The sequence below is a fragment of the Rhododendron vialii genome, chromosome 5a (genome assembly GCF_030253575.1).
Source record: "Rhododendron vialii isolate Sample 1 chromosome 5a, ASM3025357v1".
NCBI classification, from domain to species: domain Eukaryota; kingdom Viridiplantae; phylum Streptophyta; class Magnoliopsida; order Ericales; family Ericaceae; genus Rhododendron; species Rhododendron vialii.
The window spans coordinates 34,576,857-34,602,190 of record NC_080561.1 but is presented as its reverse complement, the minus strand read 5'-3'; the positions used below and the strand labels follow the sequence as shown (position 1 = coordinate 34,602,190).

Sequence of the window (25,334 nt, the reverse complement as noted above, 5' to 3'; positions counted from 1 at the left end):
AAACCGGGGCAAAATTCCTTGTTTTTTTTTTTGTTTTGAAAATAGGTTGACACAAATATATTTTATGCTTTCACTTTTTTTTAGGAAAAGTAAAAAATGACTTCAGAAAATAGAAAATAGAAAACAGAAAAGTGACAGTGTTACCAAACATAGCCTAATTGGTTTTGTTTTTTTAAAAACATAACTGAAACAACACTCTAAAGTTGGTGAGACACCAACAAAACACACAAAATGAGCCCAGCCCAAAAAGGGCACAACCCCAAAACCTAATAAGGAAAAGCCCAAAACCTAAAAGAAAAACCCTTTTGGGGTGTGAACAAATTTTCAAAAGACGGGTTTGCGATAGTTGGGTTTGGGCAGCTTTTGAGATTTTGCAATAGAAATTTCCAAAAAAAATACTGAAATTCTCATAATCTTGTAGATGCGACAAATAAGTATCTCGACTACCACTACAATTTGGAATCTAAAATCTGCAGCTAAAGCTAAAATTCAAAATTTGTATCCACAGCAATCGCAAAAACATGAAACTCTCCAACTCAATCAAAACACAAAAGCTCTAACCCTAATTTCATCTCGTCGGCTACTTCTTTTTTTTTTAGCAGTAAAGAAAAATTTTCATATCATTAATAAAAATGATACAAAATAGAAATCATATAATGATACACTACTGCCACCGAGCATCATACACAAACGATAGTACCTCACCTATAACTACACGACTACACCTACTCACCTCACATTTTTTCAAAAATACATAACAGAAACAACACCCCAAAGTTGGTGGTGAGATACCAACAAAACACCCCAAAACGAGCCCGGCCCCAAAAAGGGCACAGGCCCAAAACCTAATAGGGAAAGCCCAAATCGAAAAGAAAAACCCTAACAAACTACACCACCACCCCAGCCACCATCAAACGCCACTTAGGAAAAGCCTGATTGAGTTGCATTGGCCTTGCTAAACCTCTACCCTATCTCTGCAAATTTGTATCAAGTTGCTCATTACCAATGGCGATTCAGCCAACCCAGATTGCGGGAAGGCCCGATTGAGTTGCATTCACCTACCCACTTCCCTCTGCGGTTTGGTTTTCTTCTTCATCTCTCTCTCTCTCTCTCTCTCTCTCTCTCTCTCTCTCTCTCGTGATTTTCTCTGAATCTGTTGGCTAGGTAGTAAACAACATTAGGGTTTTTAAGCTTTTCTACTACGTTATGGAAGAACCCTAATTGGCAGCTCGATTTAGGGCACCATTCTCGGAAATTTTTCTAACCCCAAAAAAAACACAGACACAATCGCAGCACCACTCTATGGCGTTCGAAAGCAGCTCCAATACTTGTCGAGAACCCAAAAGGACCAATAAGACCTCTCAAAGCCCCCTTTGGACGGAAGATTCTCAGCCACTGCCGAACCTCCCGTGTGAAATCATTGTGGAAATACTGTCGAGGCTTCCCGTCAAGTCTCTGCTGCGATTGAGGTGTGTTTGCAAGTCATGGCGTTCTTTGATTTCTAATCGCAAATTTGTGAAAACCCATGTCAGTCTTGCATCTATGAACACTGATTATTCCAACCATAGACTCATTCTAAGCAGTTTGAATCCCCTTAGTGATTTCAAGTCATGCTCTCTTTACTCTATTTTGAATGACAAATCCGATAGTGCTGTTCAGCTGGATTGTCCTTTGAAAGTACCTGATCTTCAAGTTACGATTTGGGGTTGCTGTGATGGTTTAGTGTGCATCGGAACTGAAAGGGAAGTATTTATATGGAACCCATCTACTGGGAAATACAAGGGATTGCCGAATGTTGAAATGTGGTACTGTTGCTACGGGAAGTTTGCGGAGTATGCGTTTGGTTATGATGAGTGTATTGATGATTACAAGGTGGTGGGATTCTTTTTTGACAATCGCACAAGTGGTTCTAATCCCATTATGAAAGTGTGTACATTAAGGTCTGATTCGTGGAGAAGGATAGGAGACTTTCCTCATGGTGTTCCTGAAGATCCTTCATGGGTATTTGTGAACAGGGCCCTCCACTGGGTCCACTCATCTTCGATTGGCGAGTCCAATGATATTATTGTTTCTCTTGACTTGGAAAAGGAAACTTATGGAGAGGTTTCGGAACCTGAGTATCGAGATGGTTATTCTTATGAGATCTCGTTAGGAGTTCTAAATGGATGCCTATCTATACTCTGTAACTACTACGATGATTGTTTTGATGTATGGGTAATGAAGGAATATGGCATTAGAGATTCTTGGACCAAGTTGGTTGTCATACCTTATGTGGCACATCCACTGCCATCGGATTGTCAGTATTCCACACCATTATGCGTTTTGGAGGATGGTGAAGTTTTACCGGATATGGGTTGTCCGTATTCCACACCATTATGCGTTTTGGAGAATGGTGAAGTTTTACTGGATATGGTTACGCAATTAGTTCGGTTCAATCCCAAAGATGGCACATTTAGTTATCCTATGATTCATAATTGTTCTGCACGTTTACGTGCATATCCCTACATTGAAAGCCTTGTCTCGCCTGACTACGTTGATGACAGTGGGGTTCAGTGGCAAAACCAATACTAAAGGGAATTAAGGTAAACTTAGATGTTTGATTATGTCTTACTAGCCTTTCCCAACTCTTGTTAATGCACAATGTGTTTGTCTTTGTTCTTGTGTTCATTTTGGGGGTTTCTAACTTAGAGGGACAAGTTCAAGTAAAAAAACTTAAAGTGAAACATTGATGCTCTCTTTTTTTGGGAGTGAGAGGAATTAAATGTTTCCTTCATTGGCCAAGTCCATTGCTTCAACTTCTTTTAATTGCCTCAATGACATTTGATGGTTGACTTTTTAGCAGTTGGACTTCTGTGATTAGTTAAGGCTGCAGCATATTTTTTGCTTGGAACCCCAAATAGAGCCAATCAAGAAGCGAAAATTCAAAGAGAACTGATGGCCATGCATGTTTAATTCATACCTTTTTTTTCACGGTAATTCATACTTAATCCACTTCAGTGGCGGCTCCAAAAATTTTTAATAGGGTGTTCAAAAATTACCTTAATTCTACTAGCTAATCTATTAACCAACAATATATGTACAAAATCTCATATAGTTGTATAAATAGTGTGGTCAAAAAACGTAACCTTTATTCTAAAAAAATTAACTACAAGGCAAAATGAGAACGTAAAAATACATATTATTTTTAAAAAAATTAAAATTTTGAAAGTTGTCGTATTATGTGATAGATAGTGTCAACATTTATTGAGAGGATAAAATTTTATAGTTGTCCTGGATGAGTTCTCATATTTTGTGTCCAACATTTAACTGGCGTATCAATCTACTAAAACCCTTACGAAATAAATTTTAGCGGGTATGTTGGGGTACTTGCAAATATGTTGATCTTTAGGATGATGTGAGGAGATTTTCTATCGTAGTCTCAAATTTGAAGGGATATTGTTCAAGTTAAAGGGGTTTGCAATGTATTTGAATTTTTTAAAGTTTTGTCCGTAATTCTATAAGCTTACTAGACAAAAAAAAAAAAAGTAGTTATTATTATGAATGCAAAATCAACACATTTAGACCATCGACAATAAAAATGGAGAGAGAATGCAAAGCATAATACTTACACTAATAGATTCTTCTTTTTCTATTTCTTTTTTCAATTTTTTTATTATGATTATGACCTTTATTTGAGGTAATGTATTAGGTATTCAAATATAAACTACCTGAATTGATGGGCTGTAAGTGGGTTTTGATTGAGTGTTCAATTGATTTTTGGGTTGGGTATTCAATTCTTTTTGGCTTACATGTTCAAGACTATTAGAATTTGAATATTCATTGATATTTGAGTTGGGTATTCAAAAAAAGACTTGCCCATAATTTTTACATTTTTTTTAAGCAAATAAATTTTGTTTGGGTGTTCATTTGACCATGGAATGCAACACATGGAGCCGTCTCTGATCCACTTGTTTTTGTAGTTTTCATGTCTTCACTTAATTGGATGTATGAGTTTTGAATGCCATTGATGAGTTTGATAGTAGTTTAAGAATCTCTTGATGGCACTGGGGATTAACTCTTGTTGACGAGGAGTCAAGGAGAATAAGCATGCTAGCATTTACAGGTTTTTGTGTCCTATTGTTGACCCAGTCGTACTTCGTGCGACCAAAGGTTGGTTGTGCGCCATAATAATAGGACTGGTTCTTTATTGAATTGCTTATTGAGAAGCTTATAAATCGTTCGGTTTGCAAACACCTTGTCACATGAATTGTTTACTCATCCATGGCACATTATAACTTTTGTTTGCAGTATTGCATATGAGCGTTAACTTATGTTATTACTTTACATGTTTTTCAGGAACTGAGGACATGTGATTTCTTGATCAACTAGCTTATAATGTAATGCTCGTGGTGTGAAGACTTGTACTTGCTTATTTTGAATTTTTTTGGCATGTAATTAGAGCTAGTACTCTTTTATTTGTGTTTGAAATGTTAATGTGTATGGACACAATCTAGTACTTTCACAACTCTGGACGGTACATGGTACCTACAAACTGTGATGGCTATTTTGGGAACTTAATTGCATAACTATGGCTTTTCCTGTTTACCAATGGTTAATCAAGTGACTTTGCTTCTGCTTGAGCTTATCCCGTTTTTATTGCATTGATAAGCCAAGTGAACTTTTAGGTGGCAGTGTTCATCGAACGACCTCAAGGAATGGATCAGGGTCGTGATTTTAGTCACACAATCATTCAATAGAACTCTCAGCACTCTCTCAATCCCAATCCTTGCTCTCTGCTCACGCTCTCAATTCTATTTTTGTTGTATTTCAATATGCCATATTTGATATTTTATTTCGAGATTTACCGAGAGTCTCCTCTTTTCCTCGTTCATAGCTCACAAAATGCAGATGCAATTGTGCATTTGGATTTCTGAGGCTAGAATTAAAGGAACATGGTGTTGTAGAAAGAAATCTCAAGTTTGGCATCTTTGATATAGACTGCGTGCTCTACACCACTCCATTGCCATTTCCGAAGGTTTATACCCTTTTGTCGGCCGAATGATTTCTGCTGTTACATTTGAATTTCGTTTTCTTTTACCCTTCGTCCTCCTTATTCCTTTCTGGTCGTTTGCTATAACCATTTTCTCGAGCGGTAAGGTGCTCGAAACCGCCACCTCTCTACTTATATGGCTTTTATCATCACCACTCCATTACCACCGGTATCAACAAATCCCGCTGAGTTACTACGTTTATGCGGCCAAATCTCACCAACACCATCCTTCCAGTGTGGCCACCATGTCACCCATGTAATACATAAATCAAAAAGAAAAACGAAAAGTTGTTTGCATTCCAAATTTCAACTTCTAGTATAGATAACTAACTTTTATTTCAACACTTAATTTCCCATTAAAAAAAGTTTCAAGCTTCGTTTTCCATTAAAAAATGTTTCAAGTTTAAGAATTTCAACATTGAACCAAGCTTCTCCAAAGTCCCCTCGTGGAAAGTGACAATCAGGGACGGAACCACGATTTCATATACACGGACTGAGAGGCCATAATAACAATAAGATTTTGAAATTTCTAGGTTGATGAGTAAATGTAAAAAACAAACTACTCGATAACTTTTGGTTTTTCCATGTTGGGGGTGGCCTTGGCCCTAATAGCCAGATTCCTGTCTTTGTTGACAAGGAGACAACACTATACAATTATCGTTGGTCATGCCAGGTACAGTACCATGATCAAGGTCGTTCATCTTGTATAGCCTGAGAAGAAATTAATCCAGTTAAAAAAAAAAAATTCACAATTTTTTTTTTGATGAGTTTCATTAAGGCCTTGTTCTGCTAAGGAAAATAAGAACGTATTTTTCTAATAAGTACTTACTTTTTGAATTAAATGTGATGTATTAAGAGAGAATGATTTGTCTCGTAAAGCAGAAAATAAGTACTTGAAAAATAAGAACCTTAGCGTAATGGGGACTCAGTGTCGCTGAAATCATTTCCATAAAGAGATGCAATCCGATCAGAAACTAATAGGTATTCAATTTATATAGTGTTATTCTTACATATTTGCGTCAATCTCTACGAGATGAACAAATTCGATCATCGAAGCAGGCTCGACAAGGGCTCACAAGTCACAAGGTACCGACTGCATAGTGTAGTGCAGTCCCCAGAAGCCCAGTAACTATTGAGATCAAGGAAATCCTAAAACCCCTAATCTGCGAAAATTCTACTCCCTCCGTCCCTTATTTATAGTCCGGTATTTCATTTTGGGTTGTCCCTTAATAAGTGTCCATTTTGTAAAGTTAGTGGGTAAAAGTTGGTAAATTGTCTATTTTGTTCCTAAAAGTAGATTCCATTTTAAAAAGTAAGTGAGTAAAAGTGTAATGATGATGGGTACGTAGGGAAAGTGGAGGAAAAAGTTGATGTGAAAGATATAATGATGATGTCTTTTTAATAAGTTGGAATTACGAAGCAGGACACTTAAAAAGGGACGGAGGGAGTATCTTCTTTGCGCTTTTGCTTTCTTCTCCGTCACATTCTGATAGCTGAAGCAGTTTGCACGTCTACCATACCATCTACGGCCACTGAAAGCAGCTCCACTACCACTCCTGTCAGCCCCACTACTCTCAAATCCGCCATTCGACTTATTATTCTCAGCCACTGCCGAGCCTCCAGCTGGAAATCATCGTCGAAATACGTACTATTGAGACTTCCCGTCAAATCTCTGCTGCGATCGAGGTGCGTTTGCAAGTTATGACGCTCTTTGATTTCTAATCCCAAATTCGCCAAAACCCATTTCAGTCAAGCATCTACGAACACTGATTATACCAACCATAGACTCATTATAGCTGGTTCGTATCAAGTACTCAAGTCACGCTCTCTTTACTGTACAACATGCGAGTATACTATATTTTGTTTAGATACATTAAATAAAATTAATTTTCTAATCTAATTTTCCATTCCACCACACCATTCTTTTACTTCGAAGACAACATTATCCTAAACTTCTATATGTGATAACCTATTCTCACAGTTTCAATACACACCTTGGACTTAGTCAATTAATTTTTCAGTCTTTTCGTTCGGTAACTAATTTTCTAATCTAATATTCTATTCCGTGGCTTTATTCCTTCGCTAATTACTTGTATATATTTTACTCTTATTTAGTTGGTTGATATTTGTGGACTTTGGAGATATTTAAAAAAAATATATAACTAGTTAGTTTTTAATATAAGTTTTGGTATATAATTTTAAGTACTTTGAAATAGTAGTTTATAGGGATGATAACTCAATTTCAAGCGAACTGTAATTCAAAATCTAAATCAAACCGACTTATAGCGATTCGGATTGGTTTGGTTCTATGAATTTTATGGTCTGGTTTGGTTCTCCAAATCTTTAATCAGTATGGTGAATTGGTTCTTGATTTACTACTATAAAACAAAACCAATTCAGTCCAGCCTCACCCCTAACAGAAAGCCTATGAGTACGTAAGAGGGTAACGGATCGTGCACGCACGCACGCTTGGCCATCTAGCCGAAAAAAGGCTCAATCTCTCCCAAACTCAGCTTCCATCTCTTTTTTCCCACATGGCAGTCCAGCCGAAAAAAAGAGATGGAAGCTGGATTTGGGAGCGATTGGGCGCCATTTTTTGGGCTGGACTTCCATGTGGACGGGCTTCCGGCTATGATGCTTCCAATCGTTTTTCCCTTATTTTATGGTAAATATTGTTAGCAAAATGGTAAGTGTAGTCAACAAGTATAGCAAGTGTTTTTTAGAAAGTGTAGTCATATACTAACATAGCAGAAATGATTCGTGCACAGACTGCTGTGCACAACAGCCTTTTCCTCCCGCCCCGGGTCGCACAAAAATGATTGGAGCCGCTCATTTTATTCAAAATATATCGTTTAAGGTCTCTGTAAAAAATGAGCTTCGTTCGATATCGTTAGAGGCGTTAACAAAACACCCAAAATCACTTCAGAATTTAGGCTAATTTCTGAAGTGATTTTGGGTGTTTTGTTAACACCTCTAACGATATCGAACGAAGCTCATTTTTTACAGAGACCTTAAACGACATATTTTGAACAAAATGAGCGGCTCCGATTATCTTCGTACGACCCGGGGCGGGAAGAAAAGGCTGTTGTGCACAGCAGTCTGTGCACGTAGCACAGCTCCTAACATAGTAAGTGTAATCTTAAAGAATGATAGTATAAAAAATATGTTTATGTGGTAAGTAATACTATGTTTTTTTGGTCAAAAATTCTTAAAACCATATTGTTTTTAGTAAATTCCACATACTCTTTCTGAATAGTTTTGATCTAAATGCTACAATTTATCTATTTTTAATCTAAGAGTCCATATTTGATGGGAGCATCATACATACCACCAAGGAGCATCATAGAAAATTTGCACCCCTAAATAGTACTGCCGACAAGTCGGGTCACGTGTCACGGAACAAAATAACCCAACCCAAGCAAGGATCCACGCGTCCACGAACCCAAACTCTTAGAAAATATCTGTACGCGCTCACACTAGCGGTTGAATTCCTTTATTTTCCCGACTCCCCACTCAATCCTCTCTATTTATAAAGCTCGCGTCGCCGGTGACTAACTGTGTCATATTTTTCAATTCGTTTGAATCAGCGAAAAAGATGGCGAGTTTGGTGGAAAAGGCGAAGAATTTCGTGACGGAGAAGGTGATGGACATAAAGAAGCCGGAGGTGGACGTGCTGGATGTTGATCTGGCGGACGTCAGCCGCGACGGTGTCACCTACAAGGCCAAGGTGGCGATTAAGAATCCTTACAGTCATTCCATTCCCATTTGCGACCTCTCTTACTCTCTCAAGTTCGCCGGCAGGTACGAATAGGATCACTGATCTCTCTCTCTCTCCCTCCCGTCTTCTCTATCCTTGTGACTGTTTTTGTTAGGTCTTCAATGTTCGTTTTTGAATTTAGGTCTTCTTTATGATTTTTTCTCCCTCCTTGGAGATAGTTACCCAATCTCGATGTATGATTTTTATATCAACCCCTAATAGCAACTCCTATGGGATGAAAAGGGGGTTGTCATAGTTATTATCCGGTCCTAAATCAGAAAACAGCTTTCCAATAGGGATGGATTCCTAGATGCATCTTTTCATCTCCTCCGGCTCAGCAAATCAACTAATTTACCAAAACAATGGACGGCCGGAATATAACTGAGTCGCCGAAAAATGGCCGAAAAATCTGCCCTAGCTCGCTGGATTATCTGAAAATCTGCCCACAGCTGAAAGGTTGAACACCGGCGACAACCCTCGTCGGAGAGTTGACGGAAAGAGGGGGTTTCTTTCCAGTCGGTCGAGAGAGGGTTTGATTGGGAAAATACTTGGGTCGATCGAGTGGAGGGTTGAGAGAGAGAGAGAGAGTGAACAAGATTTTCTCTGCATTTTCCTATCGATCGATTGATCCAGCTCGAGAGTTTCTCAGCATTTTCTTCCCTGGAGATTTCTTCCCCCTTTTTGTTCTCTGAGACAGCGACAGAGAGAGAATCAGAAGAGATGTGAAAAGGTGGGGTGGGGTGGAGTGCAATTTTGTTCACCCTCCTTTTTAAAGATGAACATTACCCTTTCTCTTATTGGTTGAAATGGTGTAGGTTCCACCCCTACAATACACTTTTTGGTAAGTATGACATAACTTTATAGTGGGATCCACACCATTTCAACCAATAGAAAAGATGGTAATGTTCACCCTCTTAAGTGAAGGGTGAACAAAACTCAACTTGGTGGGGTGGGGTGGGTGGGTGGGTTTGGGCATCTGGCCGCTGCTTTTTTTCTTTTCTTTTTGGGAAAATGACGGCCTAGTACGTGTTTTGATAATTAATACCCGTCAGAAAAATACTGTGAACATTTGTTAATGCTGAAAATGTCCTTGAAAGGTATTAATTATTAAACACGTCATTGGCCGTCATTTTCCCTTTCTTTTTTAATCTTGAATCTGCCTATTGGGCTTGACTGGAAATTTTTTGATTAATTATTTTTAATTAAGTTGAATTAATTTGGGGGGAAATAAAATGGAGAAAAAGTTAGCCAATCAATTTTGTATTTTAAAATAATTATCTATTCACTCATTTTTAATCTCTCCATTGGAAAGGAGGGAGTCCTATTATCCATCTAACTTTTAACCATTTTTTCACACTAAAATAACTATCTATCCTCTCATTTTTCATCCCCAATTGGACTAGCTCTAAACTTCGAGAAAAAAAAAACCCTGTTACAACTCTTTCCGTCCTCATGGTTCATTTTGATAATTGCAATTTATGGAATAAGTTTAATATTTTTTTTGACTGCTTAAATGAATTATTTGCAGAATTCTAATTTTTGTTTGATCTGCAAAAAAATTCAAAAGTAGTAGTCCCCACGTCCAGATATTTTGGACACTGTGAATAGGGCGACCCATGCTTTTAACGCTGTGGAAAGGAAAGGGTGGTGTGGTGGCTCCCCGCAGTGGCATATATGGCTTTGTACCCTGTAACGGCTCCAAATGAGAGTTTCTATTCTTGTCGTGGAGGTCGACAGAGTCGTTAAGATTTGGACCGGTGACTTTACTGTATCTTAATTTTAGGGTGGTTATCAGTAACAACTGTATGATTGGTTTGTATTTGATTATATGTAGATGCCGTGTGGCTTATATCAATGAACTGGTGCATTCTTGCCGATTGAAAAAAAAAAGAAGAGAATAGGGCAACCCAACGTATTTGGGGGGCTTAGGCGACATGGTGGGGAGAGACCGTACATATTTTTCTAATTAAATAACAATAATGAAAATAATTATTGAATATAATCATTCATATTAATATTAATACAGTAAATGATTTGGTTCGAACGATTTAGGTTGTTACATTGTAGTCTCTTCGATGCAGGTTCAATGCATAGTAGCTCGAGTACTGCTATTGGTACCGATGGTACCGTAGAGAAAATGCACTGACGGCTACCGGATGGCCGATCCGAGCCGTTCAAAAATTTTAAAAAACAAAACCGAGTGGGCCCACGCGAGAATAAACGGCATCCAAGGTGTATAGGATGCTTGATCCGAGAACCCTTTTTTTGTGTATATACACATATATACATATATAGACGAAAAAGGGGTGTTCGGATCAAGCACCCTACACACCTCGAATGCCGTTGATTCCCGCGCCGGCCCACTCGGTTTTGTTTTTAAAATTTTTGGACGGCTCGGATCGGCCGTCTGGTGGCCATCGGTGCATTTTCCTTACGATACCATCGGTACCAATATCATTTTCGTAGTAGCTCTAACTGCCAAGAATTACTTTTATTTTGGGATTTCACAAAAATTATCTATATCTCATAATGTGTAATGTTTTTTACTATAATTTTAAAATCTTTGTTTGAAAAAATTAATTAATATCTAATCAAATAAGATATATATTAGATATTTTAAATTAAAAATATGGATAATTTTTTAAAATGGGCCAAAAAAGAAACAAGTACAATATTTTGGAACGGAGAGAGTACTTACTTGTTTATGAAAGCCCCTATTTTGGGCCTAAAATTTGGGCGCGCATACATCCTAGGCGGTAGCCTCTTGGGCCGGGCTTGTGGGTAACTTGTTTAAATAATAGTAACTTCTAAAGATAATTTAAAGATTGTAAACAACCCCCGTTACATTCTTTTATTTTGAAGTGTCTTAAAAATATTAAATGGAAGTACGAAGTTAAAAAAAAATTGAATTGGCTTTTTGTTCACTTAAATTTTGGTTCTATGGGCGTATGAGCACAGGTTGGCCGGGTCAGGTAAAGTAGCAGACCCGGGATCGCTAGCGGGGAATGAGACGACGGTGTTGGACGTGATGGTGAAGGTGCCACACAATGTGTTGCTGAGCTTGGTGAGAGACATCGGTGCGGATTGGGACATTGATTATGAGCTGGAGTTAGGTCTCACGGTTGATCTTCCACTCGTCGGAAACTTCACCATTCCGATCACCAAGAAGGGCCAGATCAAGCTCCCTTCGCTCTCCGACCTCTGGACTTGATCTGATCGATCCTCGCTTTGAATATATAGCTATATGTGAGATGTTTTTTTAAGGTTACTAAGTCTTGGTATGTTGCACTTGGTGATAAAACGGCTACGTACATATATATGAGTACGTGTTTGGTCGTATGTTGTAATAATATACTTCAAGAGTCATGGTAAAAAGAGTGGTTTTTTGTTATTCGCGTTTATTTTAATCGAAAATTCAGAATCTGAAAGAGTCTTTATAGTTTCTCTTAAACTTAGAATTTTGATTAATTTAGAATCTGAAGCAGAATTAATGCAATTGACGAATAAGTTGTCGCAAATTACACTCTCTTTATTTTGTTGTGTATTTGGTAGTTGAAAATGGATAGGGTTTTACAGCAAATTTGGCCAAAAGTTTTGGCTTCAAAAATGGCCCGAGGAGCAGTGTAAACAAAAGTGCTACACACACAACGGTTGTGTAAAACACAACACACAACCAATCTCTAGCCTTCCATGGCTGTAATGAATGGTCAGGATTTGCTCAAACTCTTCCTCATAAAAGTTAAACTTATCCATGAAAAAGTTTTTTTAAAATCTAGACCGTCCAAATACATCTGGAAGGTTAGAATTACACACACAACCAACACAACGGTTGTGCAAATAGCATTTTTGCAGTGCAAAAGGACACTACAGCCAATTTTTAGCTTCGTCTCCTAAAATGGCTCCTTGTTATCATTGGTGACGCTTTTAGTAAAATAACCAAATGTTTGGATTAGTTTACGCGTATTTTGACTAATTTCGGGGATTTTGCAAGTTAAAGATCCCACGTTATCCTCCCGTGGCCCAAGGTTTGAAACAAGTTGGACAGGTTCAATTTTGATTTTTTTTGCATCCTATTTACGGCCTATGTTAATGATGAGAATGTATATGTAAAGCTCGTGCGATGACTTGACATGAGAATGTGACGCTATACTTTCATTATTTTAACGTTTGGAAGGGACACCTATAGGAATGAGATGTCACACTTTCAGGATTTCCACATTTGGGGGAGACACGAATAGGATTGTGATTTCTAATGGCACATTCAACCAGAATCACATTACCAAGTTGAGTGATAATTTTATATTCCGGCACGATTAATAAAAAATGAAATCTTGAATTTGATAAATTTTCAAAATAATTAATTCATGCATAAGATTATTGGAATAATTCAAACATCGGAATGAAATTACTTCAACTATTATATTTCAAAGAATTTAATTCCTACTAATTATATTTCTATTTTTACGCCATAAAATTCCTAGTATCAAACTCGACGAGCTTCCAAGTCGATCTCCAAGGATTAAGCTCGACAGTTATGTGATAGCTGAGGCTTATGATCGATGTCAAAAGGATCATTTTGATGCATCCTATCCTCGGACACTTCTGTGCAGGGGCGGATTCAATCTAAGACCAGCTGGGTCACGTACCCAGCTGACTTCATAATAAATAATAAATATGTTTGTATTGCTATTGAAAATGACTGATGGTTCAGTGGTAAGAAATGATGCATATAAGGCAAATGAAGCAACTTGTAGTGAATTTTTTTGTTCCTTTTTACTGTTAAGCCTCTAACAGTTCTTCTTTCCGAAATTTTTCAAAGAACTCCTCTTTACTTCATTTTTAATACTCTAAAAGTTCTTCCCTCCATAATTTCTCAAAGATTTCTTGCGCAAATCTATATACACAATATGTCTTATTGTGTTTGATATAGTTTCAATTTTTTTTTCTCTTCCTGTAACTTAAAATTTATTTACTTTTTTTACCTTTTGAAAATCGATTATGTGTAGTTATAGCATGCCATATATTTTTCGTTGAACTCTTAGCAAGTTTATTTTTTTATTGTTGTCCATTACATGATTTTAATTCAAACTTAACAACGTTACTACAAAGGTTTAATTTTATTTGAGTGATTTTATAATTTTTAATTATTGTAAAACATTATCGAGAGCCCATATTTGTACTCGAAATCTCTGGGCCAATTTTGTACTCGAGAGGTGACCCATCTATGTAAAATTCCTGGATCCGCCACTGCTTCTGCGCTTTCAAGTCTTTTGAAAACCATCGGGAGGTAGGCGTATTAAACTTCTAAGCTTTTTGAAATTATCTAATGTGCTACAAAGTCCGAGAGGGGGTGAATGGGACTACCAAATCTGAACCAGTGTAATTTCACCAATGAATACAAGTTTTGGAAGGCAAACAACGGGTCCTACACCTCAAATCAAAGCCCAACGCTTACCAATCAACCTTTTTATCTTCATATTTCTAGCAAATTTATTCTTTCGAAGTACCTTGTACTTGCCTTTTTCCTGCCATTTACATTCACTTGTAGTCATTAACTTTATTATGTCGATATAATAAAGTCCTTCCCATTTTACTTTTAGTTCTTTTTATTTCTTACACGGTCAGGAAATTGTTAAATCCAATTCACTGTGGCAAAAGCTCGAACCATCTCGTGACTTTCCCCTTTGAGTCACGCAATTAAAGTCGTTACATTAGAAGTTAGATAAAGGCATCAAGGCCTAGAAATCGTTGGATGCGACAATCCTTGGCACGCCCGCATTCAATCAACAAACGCCTACAAGTGTGTTCATGCCTTGTGTGGCGTACAGTGTTAAAAATAGGAAAAATCACAGTGTCATGAAAGTTGGCAGTCCATGACACTGGACATAGCCACATAGGCTTACCAAGCGGCCGCCTTGAGCCTTCAATTTTTTGCCCAATAATAGGTCCTCCAAATACCAGAATTTAATAAGTAGTAGTATATATTATGTATGTCAAGTATCTATCTATCTATACTATGTACTAAGCAACTGTGTTTTGCTTTTAAAATCCATTCAAACTCTCTTTCCTAATTTTCTAGATTTTTATTTTTATTTTTTTAATAAGAGATAAGGGAGAGAGAGAGAGAGGGGAAACGTGGGAGAAGGAGGGACTGATGTGGGGAGATGAGGGAGAGAGAGAGAGGGGGGAACGTGGAAGGAGGGAGAGACGTGGGGGTTGAATATGAAGGAAAAATTATTCTATGTTCATGGGACATTGTTACGTGGTACTTTATATTTACTTTCCACACATATATACATATATATTTTTCGGTGCATATAATAAGACCAATGCTAGCGTGCATCAAACACGGGATCAAAAAAAATATTAAACTATCTTTTTATCAACTAACATTGTGGCCGTTCGATGCACGGGGTCGAAAAAAACCAATGTAGTTTTTTTTTATCTCGTGCATCGAACGGGTTGGATGCTTTCCACAAATGGGGTAGTGTAGTGCGAATAGCTATCCGAGGCGCGCGCCCCCTGTAAAGAGGATTCATAGCCAAATTTATTGCGGGACGATCTCCACCACCAACAAAATCCAATTTGTAACATTTTCCATCTTGTTCTTCAAAATCCGATCACCTTGGCCGTATGGGAATATTTTTATTTTTACAAAAGTTTAGAGCACTGTTTTTAAGAATGTACTAAAAGACCAACAAATAGAAGTTCAAAATTTGGTTTAAATGTAAAATTTTTTTGCATGAAAATACTTATTATTGTTGTAAAATATTTTACGTCGAAACAAACGGAGCCACAGTTCAATTTATCTTTCAATTTCAATTTCATATAGTTCAGTACTTTCTCTATTTTTCTGCATATTTCAATTTTTTCAACAACTCCATAGTTGTAACCTTCATTTTCAATAATAGAAATCCTAAGCATTTCCCATTTCTTCGGCGTTCTTTAGGCTTGAGACCCGCGCTCGTTTACTTTTTCACATCTCTAGAGAATTGTGAAGTTCTCTTTGGTAAGACAAAACAAAATTCAGGCCCAGTTCGGCTAAATAAGCTATCTGGCTTTTTTTTTTTGTGCTTATTCAATTTTTTTTCGTATTTGTTAGATTTTCGTCAATTTTTTGAGGATTATTGCATCGTCATGATAAAAAGAATCTAAAAAGTAAAAAATTACGATCGAAACCTATGTAATCGAAACCACCACTTCTCAATAACTGATTGAAATGCATATATTTCCACACAAAATAAATTTGACGGGTTTCATTCAGTGTCGCCAAAATCATTTCCATAAAGATAAATGCAATCCAATCAAAAACTAATCTTGCTAATCTCTATGAACAAATTCGATCATAGGCCCGACGTGGGCTCACAACGTACCCGCCTGTACGCAGGGACCCTGCCGAGCGGCACCCTTGCCAAGAGAGTGCCGAGCAGCCAATACGGCCGTTCATCTCGGAATCAACGGCCCCGGATTGAAACATCTTTTTCCTTTTTCTTTTTCTTTTTTTTTAAATCCGTTCGATACCTTTACATCTGTGCCTTCCAAGACACTTTTGGACTGCCGAGATGTGCTCGACACCCCTGCTTGGCAGGGTCTCCAGGTCCTCTCATCTTCTCTGCGCTTTTGCTTTCTTCTACGTCACTTTCTGATAGCGGCAACGGTTTGCACGCCTACCATAGGATAAAAGCTCTAAATCAAGCAAAAGACAAATCTTATGAAATCACCCGTGCACCTACCAAATTAGACTTTCAAGACCAATTCTTATCCAATAAATCTTTGACAAAATCTCTTAGCCTGATCCAAATTCTTGGCAAAGCCTTCAACATATTTCTCACGTGTAAATCAAGCTTGCCATATTTCAACAGGAAGCATGCGACCGTTTCCCCTGAACTCTTATGTAGGCGAATTTTTTCAAAAATAAAACTTACTCTATGCGGTTTACCTCCATGAATTTAGACAGGACCTCCGAGCAAGTTCGATTCTTCTTTGGCAAATAACCTCGCAACTCATATTTAGAAAGTTGGATGCAGGGGTATCAGGTTTCTAGTTTAGATACCTCCTATTGTTAACGGACAACATCATGATTCATGTTATGTGTTTGTCACTTTGTCTTGAATGTCAAATTCTGAAGCAAAGTTGGATGATTCGTAAACACCTTTACCAATATCGGATTGAGATGATTTTTTTACAGGAACCGTAAACAATATGTTTTGAACAAAATGAGCGGCTCCAATCATCTTTGCGGGACCCGAGACGGGCGCCCCATCTGTACTGGGCTGCTGTACGGCCGCTGCTGTACCATTAGCAGCTCTCTTGATTATGTCTTATGAGAACGACTACAATACACACATCTCATTTGAGTGTGTATCATATGCATTCACAAAATGTTATAAATTATAGAGAAAATGTTACGAATCGTATTGCTAAAAAGTTACGAATCGTATAAAAGTTACAAAATACACCAAAATGTTATGAATCATAATGAAAATGTTACGAATCGTACTGCTAAAAAGTTATGAATTATATAACAAAAGTTATGAAATACACTAAAATATTATGAATGAACCATAAAATAGTTGCATATGGTGCATCTTTTTAAAGGATGTGTATTGTAAATTTTCTCATGTCTTATTTGTCTTTCCCAACTCTTGTTAATGCACAATGTGTTTGAATTTGTTCTTGTGTTCGGTTTGGGCCTTTCTAACGTTACACGTAGGACACAAGTTCAGATAAAATAATTTACGTGAAACAATGATGTTCACTTTTTTTTGGGAGTGAGGAATAAAATGTTTCCTTCATTGGTGAGGTCCATTGCTTCAACTTTTTTTAATTGACTGTAGGACATTTGACTGTTGCTTTTCTAACGGTTGGACTTACACGATTAGTTACGGCTGAAGAATATTTCTTGCGTAAATATGCCTATTTCGACAAGAACTAACAGCCATGTTGATAGGTGCGTAAATATACCTATTTACGTGTCACAACCCAAATACACATGGTAGTGCCGTAACCGGCTAGTGATTTTAGAATCACCCCAGCCTTATATAATTCCAATTTATAAAATTCTTTCAGATTCCAAGTTATAAAAATTTATAAGTAGAAGCATGAAAATACATCCAGAACTGGCTAAAGTGAAATCAACATACATACTTTAAAATTACAATACTGTGGCACATCCAATATAATTAGCACCACCGAATTAAAAACATGTTTTCAAAATACCACAAATTTTATTGAGCTCTGTCAAGAGCCACTTGTTCACACACAAACCTACTATACTCAAATCGTTGCGTACTATAGCATTTAATGTCAATTTAAGTCTACCCCTTCCCGTAACATTGCTATCCAAAGCTATCATATCCGCTCTATTAACTATTGCATCTCATGGTATATAGTAGACATGTCCAAACCACCTTAGCCTATTTTCCCTCAACTTCTCTTCTATGGGTGCTACACCTACCATCTCACGAATCGTTTCATTTCTAATCTTGTCTCGTCTAGTCTTACCACACATCCACCTCAACATTCTCATTTCCACTATACTCATCTTGTTCACCTGTTGTTCTTTAATAGGCCAACATTTTGTTCCGTAAAGCATCGCTGGTCTAATGGCAGTTCTATAAAATTTTCTCTTTTAATTTTATGGGTACCCTCTAGTCACGCAGTACATCAGTAACGTTTCTCCACTTGAGCTACCCCACTTGGATCCTATGGGTTACATTATCGGCAATCTTTCCATCTCTACTAATAATTGAGCCTAAGTATCTAAAATAATCACTCTCAGGTATCTCCTGGTCTTGGATCATCACTCTTCCTTCATGCGCATTGCTGGTACCACTAAACAAATCAAGGATAAAATCTAAACAGAAAATAATCAATCATCAAGTGCAAGTTTTTCAGGCTCGAAACTGCAAAACCGTCAATATCGAATTAAACATCTTTCGTGGGTGAAACACCGGCAACTGTTTGGGAGAGCGACCCTACCTTTTGGGAAATGATATCAAGTCCATAGGATATCCGGCTATATCCTTTATCACTTTGGGCGCCAAATCATCACCCAGATGTTTCGATACAATAAATCATTTCATTCTTTCTTTTAAAACTCATCCCATGCTCATCTTGAAATATCATCTCAAATTATGCTCGTTATGCATTATGACACTTCCGTACAAGACGCCTATTTTCGTAAACTCATCCTTTTATATCGATACATTTAATAAACGCATTTATAAAATATTTCACAAAATTTATGTAACCAGGGTATATTTGTAACTCATCTCTGAAACGTGAACCGCGAAAATAACCAATCCACAGTGAAATCTTTATCAGTATTAGAGGTAACCATGGGCATGAGTAACCAGCAAAGTCAGCACGCAGTAGTAACAGCATCCGCGCACAGTATTGCAATGGTGCGGTAGCCGAAGGTCGATCGGCCGTCAGTTTTTGGCCGGCAAAGAAAGAGGAGGGAGGAGGGGGGAAAAAGAGGACAACGCAAGGAGGGAAAAGGTGAGTGAGAGGGAGCTGATGCTGAGAGGGAAACAGATCACTTTGAGATAGAGTTTATAGATAGAAATAGTGACATAATGAGAGAGAAACACTAATTAATAGTGGCAGAATTTTTCAATAGAAATGCCCCACCACCTCAAAATTATACAAGTCCGTCAATCAAAATCCCACCGACGAAATTTCATGGGCCAACTCATTAATTACCTCCAACTAAATTTCAGACCATTTTTCCTCTTAAGAAAATCCTTATCTCTTTCCGTGAAAAAGAGAGAGATTAAAGTAGCCCACGAAAATTATCCATGCCAACCGACAGTATGGAATCACTCCTAGTTTGGTTGTGTTGTTCGGTCTTCGTTCTTAGAAAACTTTCAAAAATTAACCGTTGGCTAAAAAAATTATTCTAAGATTAACTGCGGATGGAACTTTTTAGAATAAACTTTAAAAAATACAATTCAAATTTTTTAAGGGTCAAGATTCGGGTTATCACATTACGCTCCAAACTTAAACTTGTTATGTCTGATTAGTGCGCTAGCTATTTAGAATTTGATACCAGTTAATTGTGTTTCAGGACTCACAGAGTCTATGGATAACATTGGAGCTAATACGCAGAATTGGATTTTTTTGGTGTCAAAAGACAGTGCCGTCAAGAGATGGAAAAAAAGAGAAGCAATGGATCAAATTCCTAGCTACCTAGTGGAACTCTTAATAAAAGCTAGTCTTTGCACGTGGTTAATTTGTGGCTGGGAAAGTGGGCCCATTAATTACAATTTGGAGCAACAGTGCTACTTGCACATATTTTTTGCACATATCATATAAGGCCATCCACAGTGGTATAATCAAAAAAGGATAATCAAAAGTTGACACATCAGCTTTTGCTTATTCACTTAAGAGGTTGCTAAGTTTAACAATGTTAAGCTTCACAATGGTCACTTCTAATCCATAACCAAAATAAATTAAGGTCCACTACAATTTTACTCTCTCTCCCCATCTATTTCCTGTCATTCACTTCTCTCCATTTACGTTTTTTTTTTGGCAAAAATATATCGATTTCCTCTCTTAATTTTGGAGAAAAATCGGTGACTTTCTTCCCTCCTATTATGATTTTTTTTTTTTTTTGGGGGGGGGGGGGGGGGGAAATAAAAATGGGAAAGAAGAGTAAAATACCTTAATCCGACGATGATGTGTTGAATTGTAGATGATCGAGGTATATTAGCTTCCCTTTTTTAGGAAAAGAAAGAGAAATAGTTTATGGGTGAAGTAGAGAAACTATAGCGTAGGCGAAGAAGAGAAAAAAAAATACCAATTGAAACACACATGTTATACATTTTGGAACTAGTTAACTTATGTGGTGTGGAATCCACAAATTTTGATTATTGAAAAAGGTTGCTAGTTTTGGTTATCCAAAGCCCAAAATTTGATTATTTATAAGGATGTTGCTAAGTTTGATTATACCATTGTGAGCCATTTTTTGTACCAACATTGTTAACTTTAAAAACAATTAACTTTTGGTTATACCACTGTGGATGGCCTAAGAGCATCCATAATGTAATAATCAAAATTAAAAGATTGCTAAAGTTAGCAATGTTTGCTCAAAAAAGTGCTCACATTGTAATAACCAACTTAGCAACCTCTTAGCAACTCATCAAATTTTGACCTTTGAATAACCAAACTTAACAACTTTTACCAATAACCAAAACTCAATAACCAAACCCAATAACTAAATTCAAAACTAAAAAATTAAAAAATACCTCACATTAGAATCGTCCCATCGAGACGAATAATTTGATGTGGTCGGGTGCGTGATTGAAACTCGTTTGCAATTGGACATAGATGCATTGCGTATTGTAGGGGGATTTTTTTTATAGGGATACAAAAATAACCAATGTAGAAATCAAGTTTGTTAGGTTTGATTATGAACTAAATGGATAATCAAATGCTGACGTGACACATTTTGGTTATCGATTTTGATTATTCCCATTGCGGATGCTCTAAGTACATTTTTTAGGGCCCATACCGGGTTTTTATAAAATGATCCGAACCGCTCATTTTTTTTCAAAATATTTTTTGGAGTGTTCCTGTAAAAAATCAGTTTCAACGGATATCTGAGAAAGCCCTTATCGATATTCATTGGAGCTGATTTTTTAAAGGAATCTTTCAAAAAATATTTTTTAAAACATGAGCGATTTGGATCATTTTGTGAAATTTCGATATGGGCCCCACAAAAATGTATGTGCATGATATGCGCACAAAAATCTACGTGGGAATCATTAACGAATTTGGAGTGAATGGAAGGAAGCCAAAATCTCGGCTTATTACACAACAGAAACACACAAATTCTGTGTACAGATCGCATTGTGGGGCTCACTAAGAGTACCACACAAATGATCCAAACCATTCAATCCGATAGCTGAAAGTGCTCGATCCAACATTTAACTTTTTTTCAAATTCCAGGATAATGAAAAGTTATATGATTGGATCGCAAGAATATGTATCGGATTGATCTGATATTTCACGAGGGCCTTTAAAAAAATATTTTACATTTAATAAACGTCTTGGATAGCTTGTGTGAGACCCGTAGTGGACCCCACACAGCAATCTGTGCACAGAATCTTTGCGTTTCTGCTGTGTGAGTATCATTTCTGCTATATATAATGAAGAGGAAAAAGGGTTTGAGGGACACATCTTTTTCTTACGCATAAACACAGAAAGGGGGCTGCCATCAGGATCCTTTTTTCTCACGCAATACAGAGAGCAATTGAGCTGTGCGGCTGTTCATCACGCCTCGGCCAGAGCAGTAGCAACACGAGAAAAGAAGCTTCAGGTTTAATCTTTTTATTCTCTGAAAAGCTTTTAGTTTATTGTTCAATGCAGTTTATTTGTTTCACGATTATTTGTTCTCACTGTGAGCGGCTAAACTACTCGGCTAGGGCGATGAGGAGGTCTCCTCCAAGTAGCGTAGTTGTCTGATTCTTTGGGTTTTATATTCGACTTAGATTGTATGACTTGTCGATTCATAACGTTTTATGAAAGTTTTATATTTTTTCAACATTCGAATGTGTTTGTATCAATGGTTTCAAGCACTGTTATGCAATGGTTTATAATGTTTCGAGATAGGCTTTGAGATAGACTATACGACGTGAGACGGGTTGTGCCGTTGGTTAAATCCAGTGAGACGATCCGTGCCGTGTTGAGATAGTATATACGGAGTGCGAATCTTGATTCTATTTTTGGGGATTATCGATTGGAATTGCTATTCTACGGTGGTTTGGTTTAATGTTGAATACTCCTATGAACCCTAGGTTTCGAAACAATTGCGTTACAAGGGGAGATTGAATCAGAAACCCTAGTCCCTTTTCTAATCAATTTACAAATCCTTTAATTGCTTTCTAGTTTAATCAAATCCAACTTCAATTTACTTTTGAATTAAATTAGAAATTAATTGGAAGTATTGCGACTTAGGTTTTTACCCTCTTCGGACGACCCTGGACTTGACCGCTATTCTTCAGAATATTAGTTAATTCCTTGATTTTATAAACTATATTTTTGGTACAGAAACGACATACCTGTTTAATTCATATGACTACGAGTGACTAATAATCCAGTTATACAAACAAAAGTAGCTATCTTCTCTGACGAATCGTATAGTTTTATGCTTAATCCACTTGTTTTAGTAGTTTTCATGTCTTCACTTACAGAAATTGGAAGTATGAGTTTTTGAAGCCATTGATGAGTATTTGGGCTTCATCCTTCGAACTTAGTAAGTCTTGCATCTTTATACTTCAATATTTGGGCATTGATTTGAGGAGTTGGAAAGTCTATTGTTATGCATTTGCAGCTAAAATTGAGGCAGTAGATGTTTTTTGGGTTGAATTTTAGAAAGCTCTCCCAACAAGGGTTACACGAATTCGTCCCACGCTCTATTTTTTGGCACTCGAGTGTGGGTTAGGCGCCAATGTTTTGCTGCACAGTCTATCAAAGCTGAATTTCTGGAGCTGATTTTCATACCAAAAATAGATGATTTGTTTAGCGGTATGATGGCTTATGACTAGCAAATCAGTTGTCGGATCTTTGACTTGTATGGGGAATTAGTGGTAAATAGCTTAATCTTTGGGATTTGACAGTTGTAACATTCCTTGTATAGAATATTGAGGATTATAAGAAGAGGGTCTTCCTAAGCGAGTGATTGGCCGTTTTCCAAAAAAATATGCTTGCTCTAATAGATTTGTCATGGTATCAAAGCACTAGCTATGGTTTATTGTTTTTAGAAGTTTAAGCATCTTAGAATCCTTTCTTGGTTTCGTATTGCTGTCATCGGTTGTTCTAGAGGTATCATCTTTCTCAAGTACTCAGTCAGGTTTTTTGTCATTTATTAGAGTTTCCTTTGTGGTTAAGAATGTTAGAAAAATCAGAAATTTTGCCCATCAAGATGGAAGGTAAAAATTATTTTTCTTGGGAGTTTCAATTTCGCATCTTTGTGGAAGGGAAAGAATTGAGTCTGAACTGATTGGTTTTTATTTTTGCGCCTGTTAAGTTTGTTAGGTATTTCTTTAACAAGAAAATGTGCTTTGAAGTTGGAACTTGAACTCTTTCCCTGAATTCGTTGCAGGTTGATATGAAAAGGTTTGGGAAGTTTTAGGGGCAACAAGATGGAAAACTCACAGGAGATAAACACTTGATAACGTGCGGAAGACTTGGAAATCGGCATTCTCTCTCAACTTCACAAATTGGTTTGTTTTGTAGGAAAAGATTTTTAAGTCAGTCGCCATTGTTTAACTATTTGCGAACAAGAATGGGTCCACAACTTGGTTTTGGAAGATATGGCATTCAAAGTTGTAGAGCGGGTCGTCTTTCACATCGAGCCATTGAAGCAGCGCGTCGGGCTATAAGCGGACAATTCCATCGTGCTATGAGCGGACAATTCCGAAGAAATAGCAAGGTATGGGTAAGAGTTTTTGCGGATCTCCCTGTTACCGAGAAATCTACAGGAGTCAGAATGGGAAGAGGAAAAGGAAATCCTACGGGTCGGATTGCTCGTGTTTCTACTGGAAAAATTCTATTTGAAATGGATGGTGTTAGTTTGTCAAATGCTCGACAAGCCGCTGCATTAGCAGCGCATAAACTATCTTTGTCAACCAAGTTTGTTCAGCGGTCGTAACATAATTGATTTACAGCTCAGTTGTCTTGTGTTCCATTGTGGTTTGATCAGATTCCTTCATTACCCTATCTTCTACGCGTTTCAGTTCGATCACGAATTGCTACTTCCATGGTAGCTTTGAACCATGTTTTCTTCAAATGTTCCAGCCTAATAAGTACTCTTTTCTTTTATAGGATTTGACTAAGAGTGAGGCTTCTGAAATGGTATCTCCCAGCTTTGGTTTTTGACATGTCCGGATACAAAATTTATCTGCACCTCTTCGTTTTTTCATCGTTTTTCTTTCTCTAGACCAACAGTTTAAGAACGTCGAAATTTCTTCAGTATTTGGCTTTCTATTTTGTGGTTCCGTTCGTGAACTTACAAACAAATTGAAACAGTAGAAAGCATGCAGCCGTTTCCCAGAACTCTTATGTAGGCGATTTATTTCAAAAAGAGAGCTTACTCTATGCGGTCTACCTCCATGAATTTTGACAGGACCTCTGAGCAAGTTTGATTTTTTTGGTAAATAACCTCGCAACTCATATTTAGAAATTTGGATGCAGGGGTATCAGGTTTCCAGTTTGGATACCTCCGTTTGTTAATGGACAACATCACGATTCATGTACGCGTTGGTCACTCTTCTTGAATGCCAAAGTACAAAGTGGTCATTTGATTGTCATGACATTTGGTAGCAACCTTATAAAGAGATTTTTTTTTTCTTTTCCCGATAATGGTTCCGTTGATTGCTGCCAAAACTAAAGAATGCCAGTACACGAGTATAATTTACAGAAAGCAGATGTTGGTTTCGTACTTCATTCATATTTTGATGCAGTTGTTACATGGTTGCGGAATTAGGCTAGTTGTTCACAACTGAATTTCAGAAACTGACGTGCAATGCTCCTTGTCCTGCA

General features: G+C 37.3%; 3 protein-coding genes across 5 annotated transcripts; all 3 read left to right on the top strand.

The window, feature by feature from the left end:
* Positions 1-811: 811 nt before the first annotated feature.
* Positions 812-4,584, top strand: LOC131325873 (F-box/kelch-repeat protein At3g23880-like). Of its 3 annotated transcripts, XR_009199862.1 has the most exons (3): positions 812-2,582; positions 2,866-2,972; positions 4,336-4,584. XR_009199862.1 is itself a non-coding variant. In XM_058358344.1 (2 exons), exon 1 carries the CDS (start codon positions 1,303-1,305, stop codon positions 2,569-2,571), a length of 1,269 nt encoding a protein of 422 aa, XP_058214327.1. In that variant the 5' UTR covers positions 812-1,302; the 3' UTR covers positions 2,572-2,582; positions 4,336-4,584. The 3 variants fall into 3 exon arrangements, 1 of the variants encoding a protein (XP_058214327.1); XR_009199861.1 differs by having other exon boundaries at positions 812-2,972; XM_058358344.1 differs by lacking the exon at positions 2,866-2,972.
* Positions 4,585-8,462: 3,878 nt separating this feature from the next.
* LOC131325878 (late embryogenesis abundant protein Lea14-A-like) lies at positions 8,463-12,214 on the top strand. The gene is made up of 2 exons (XM_058358349.1): positions 8,463-8,830; positions 11,745-12,214. Exons 1-2 carry the CDS (start codon positions 8,625-8,627, stop codon positions 11,995-11,997), a joined length of 459 nt encoding a protein of 152 aa, XP_058214332.1. The 5' UTR covers positions 8,463-8,624; the 3' UTR covers positions 11,998-12,214.
* Positions 12,215-23,490: 11,276 nt separating this feature from the next.
* LOC131325879 (large ribosomal subunit protein uL16m) lies at positions 23,491-24,569 on the top strand. Its single transcript, XM_058358350.1, has one exon. It carries the CDS (start codon positions 24,079-24,081, stop codon positions 24,442-24,444), a length of 366 nt encoding a protein of 121 aa, XP_058214333.1. The 5' UTR covers positions 23,491-24,078; the 3' UTR covers positions 24,445-24,569.
* Positions 24,570-25,334: the final 765 nt, after the last annotated feature.

What these genes read in the sequence shown, in the direction of transcription:
- LOC131325878 (XM_058358349.1), top strand. Translation starts at nt 8,625, where the DNA reads ATGGCGAGTTTGGTGGAAAAGGCGAAGAATTTCGTGACGGAGAAGGTG. An exon ending in TCTCTCAAGTTCGCCGGCAG is followed by an intron (nt 8,831 to 11,744) that starts GTACGAATAGGA and finishes GTATGAGCACAG; the next exon opens with GTTGGCCGGGTCAGGTAAAG.
- LOC131325879 (XM_058358350.1), top strand. Translation starts at nt 24,079, where the DNA reads ATGGGTCCACAACTTGGTTTTGGAAGATATGGCATTCAAAGTTGTAGA.
- LOC131325873 (XM_058358344.1), top strand. Translation starts at nt 1,303, where the DNA reads ATGGCGTTCGAAAGCAGCTCCAATACTTGTCGAGAACCCAAAAGGACC.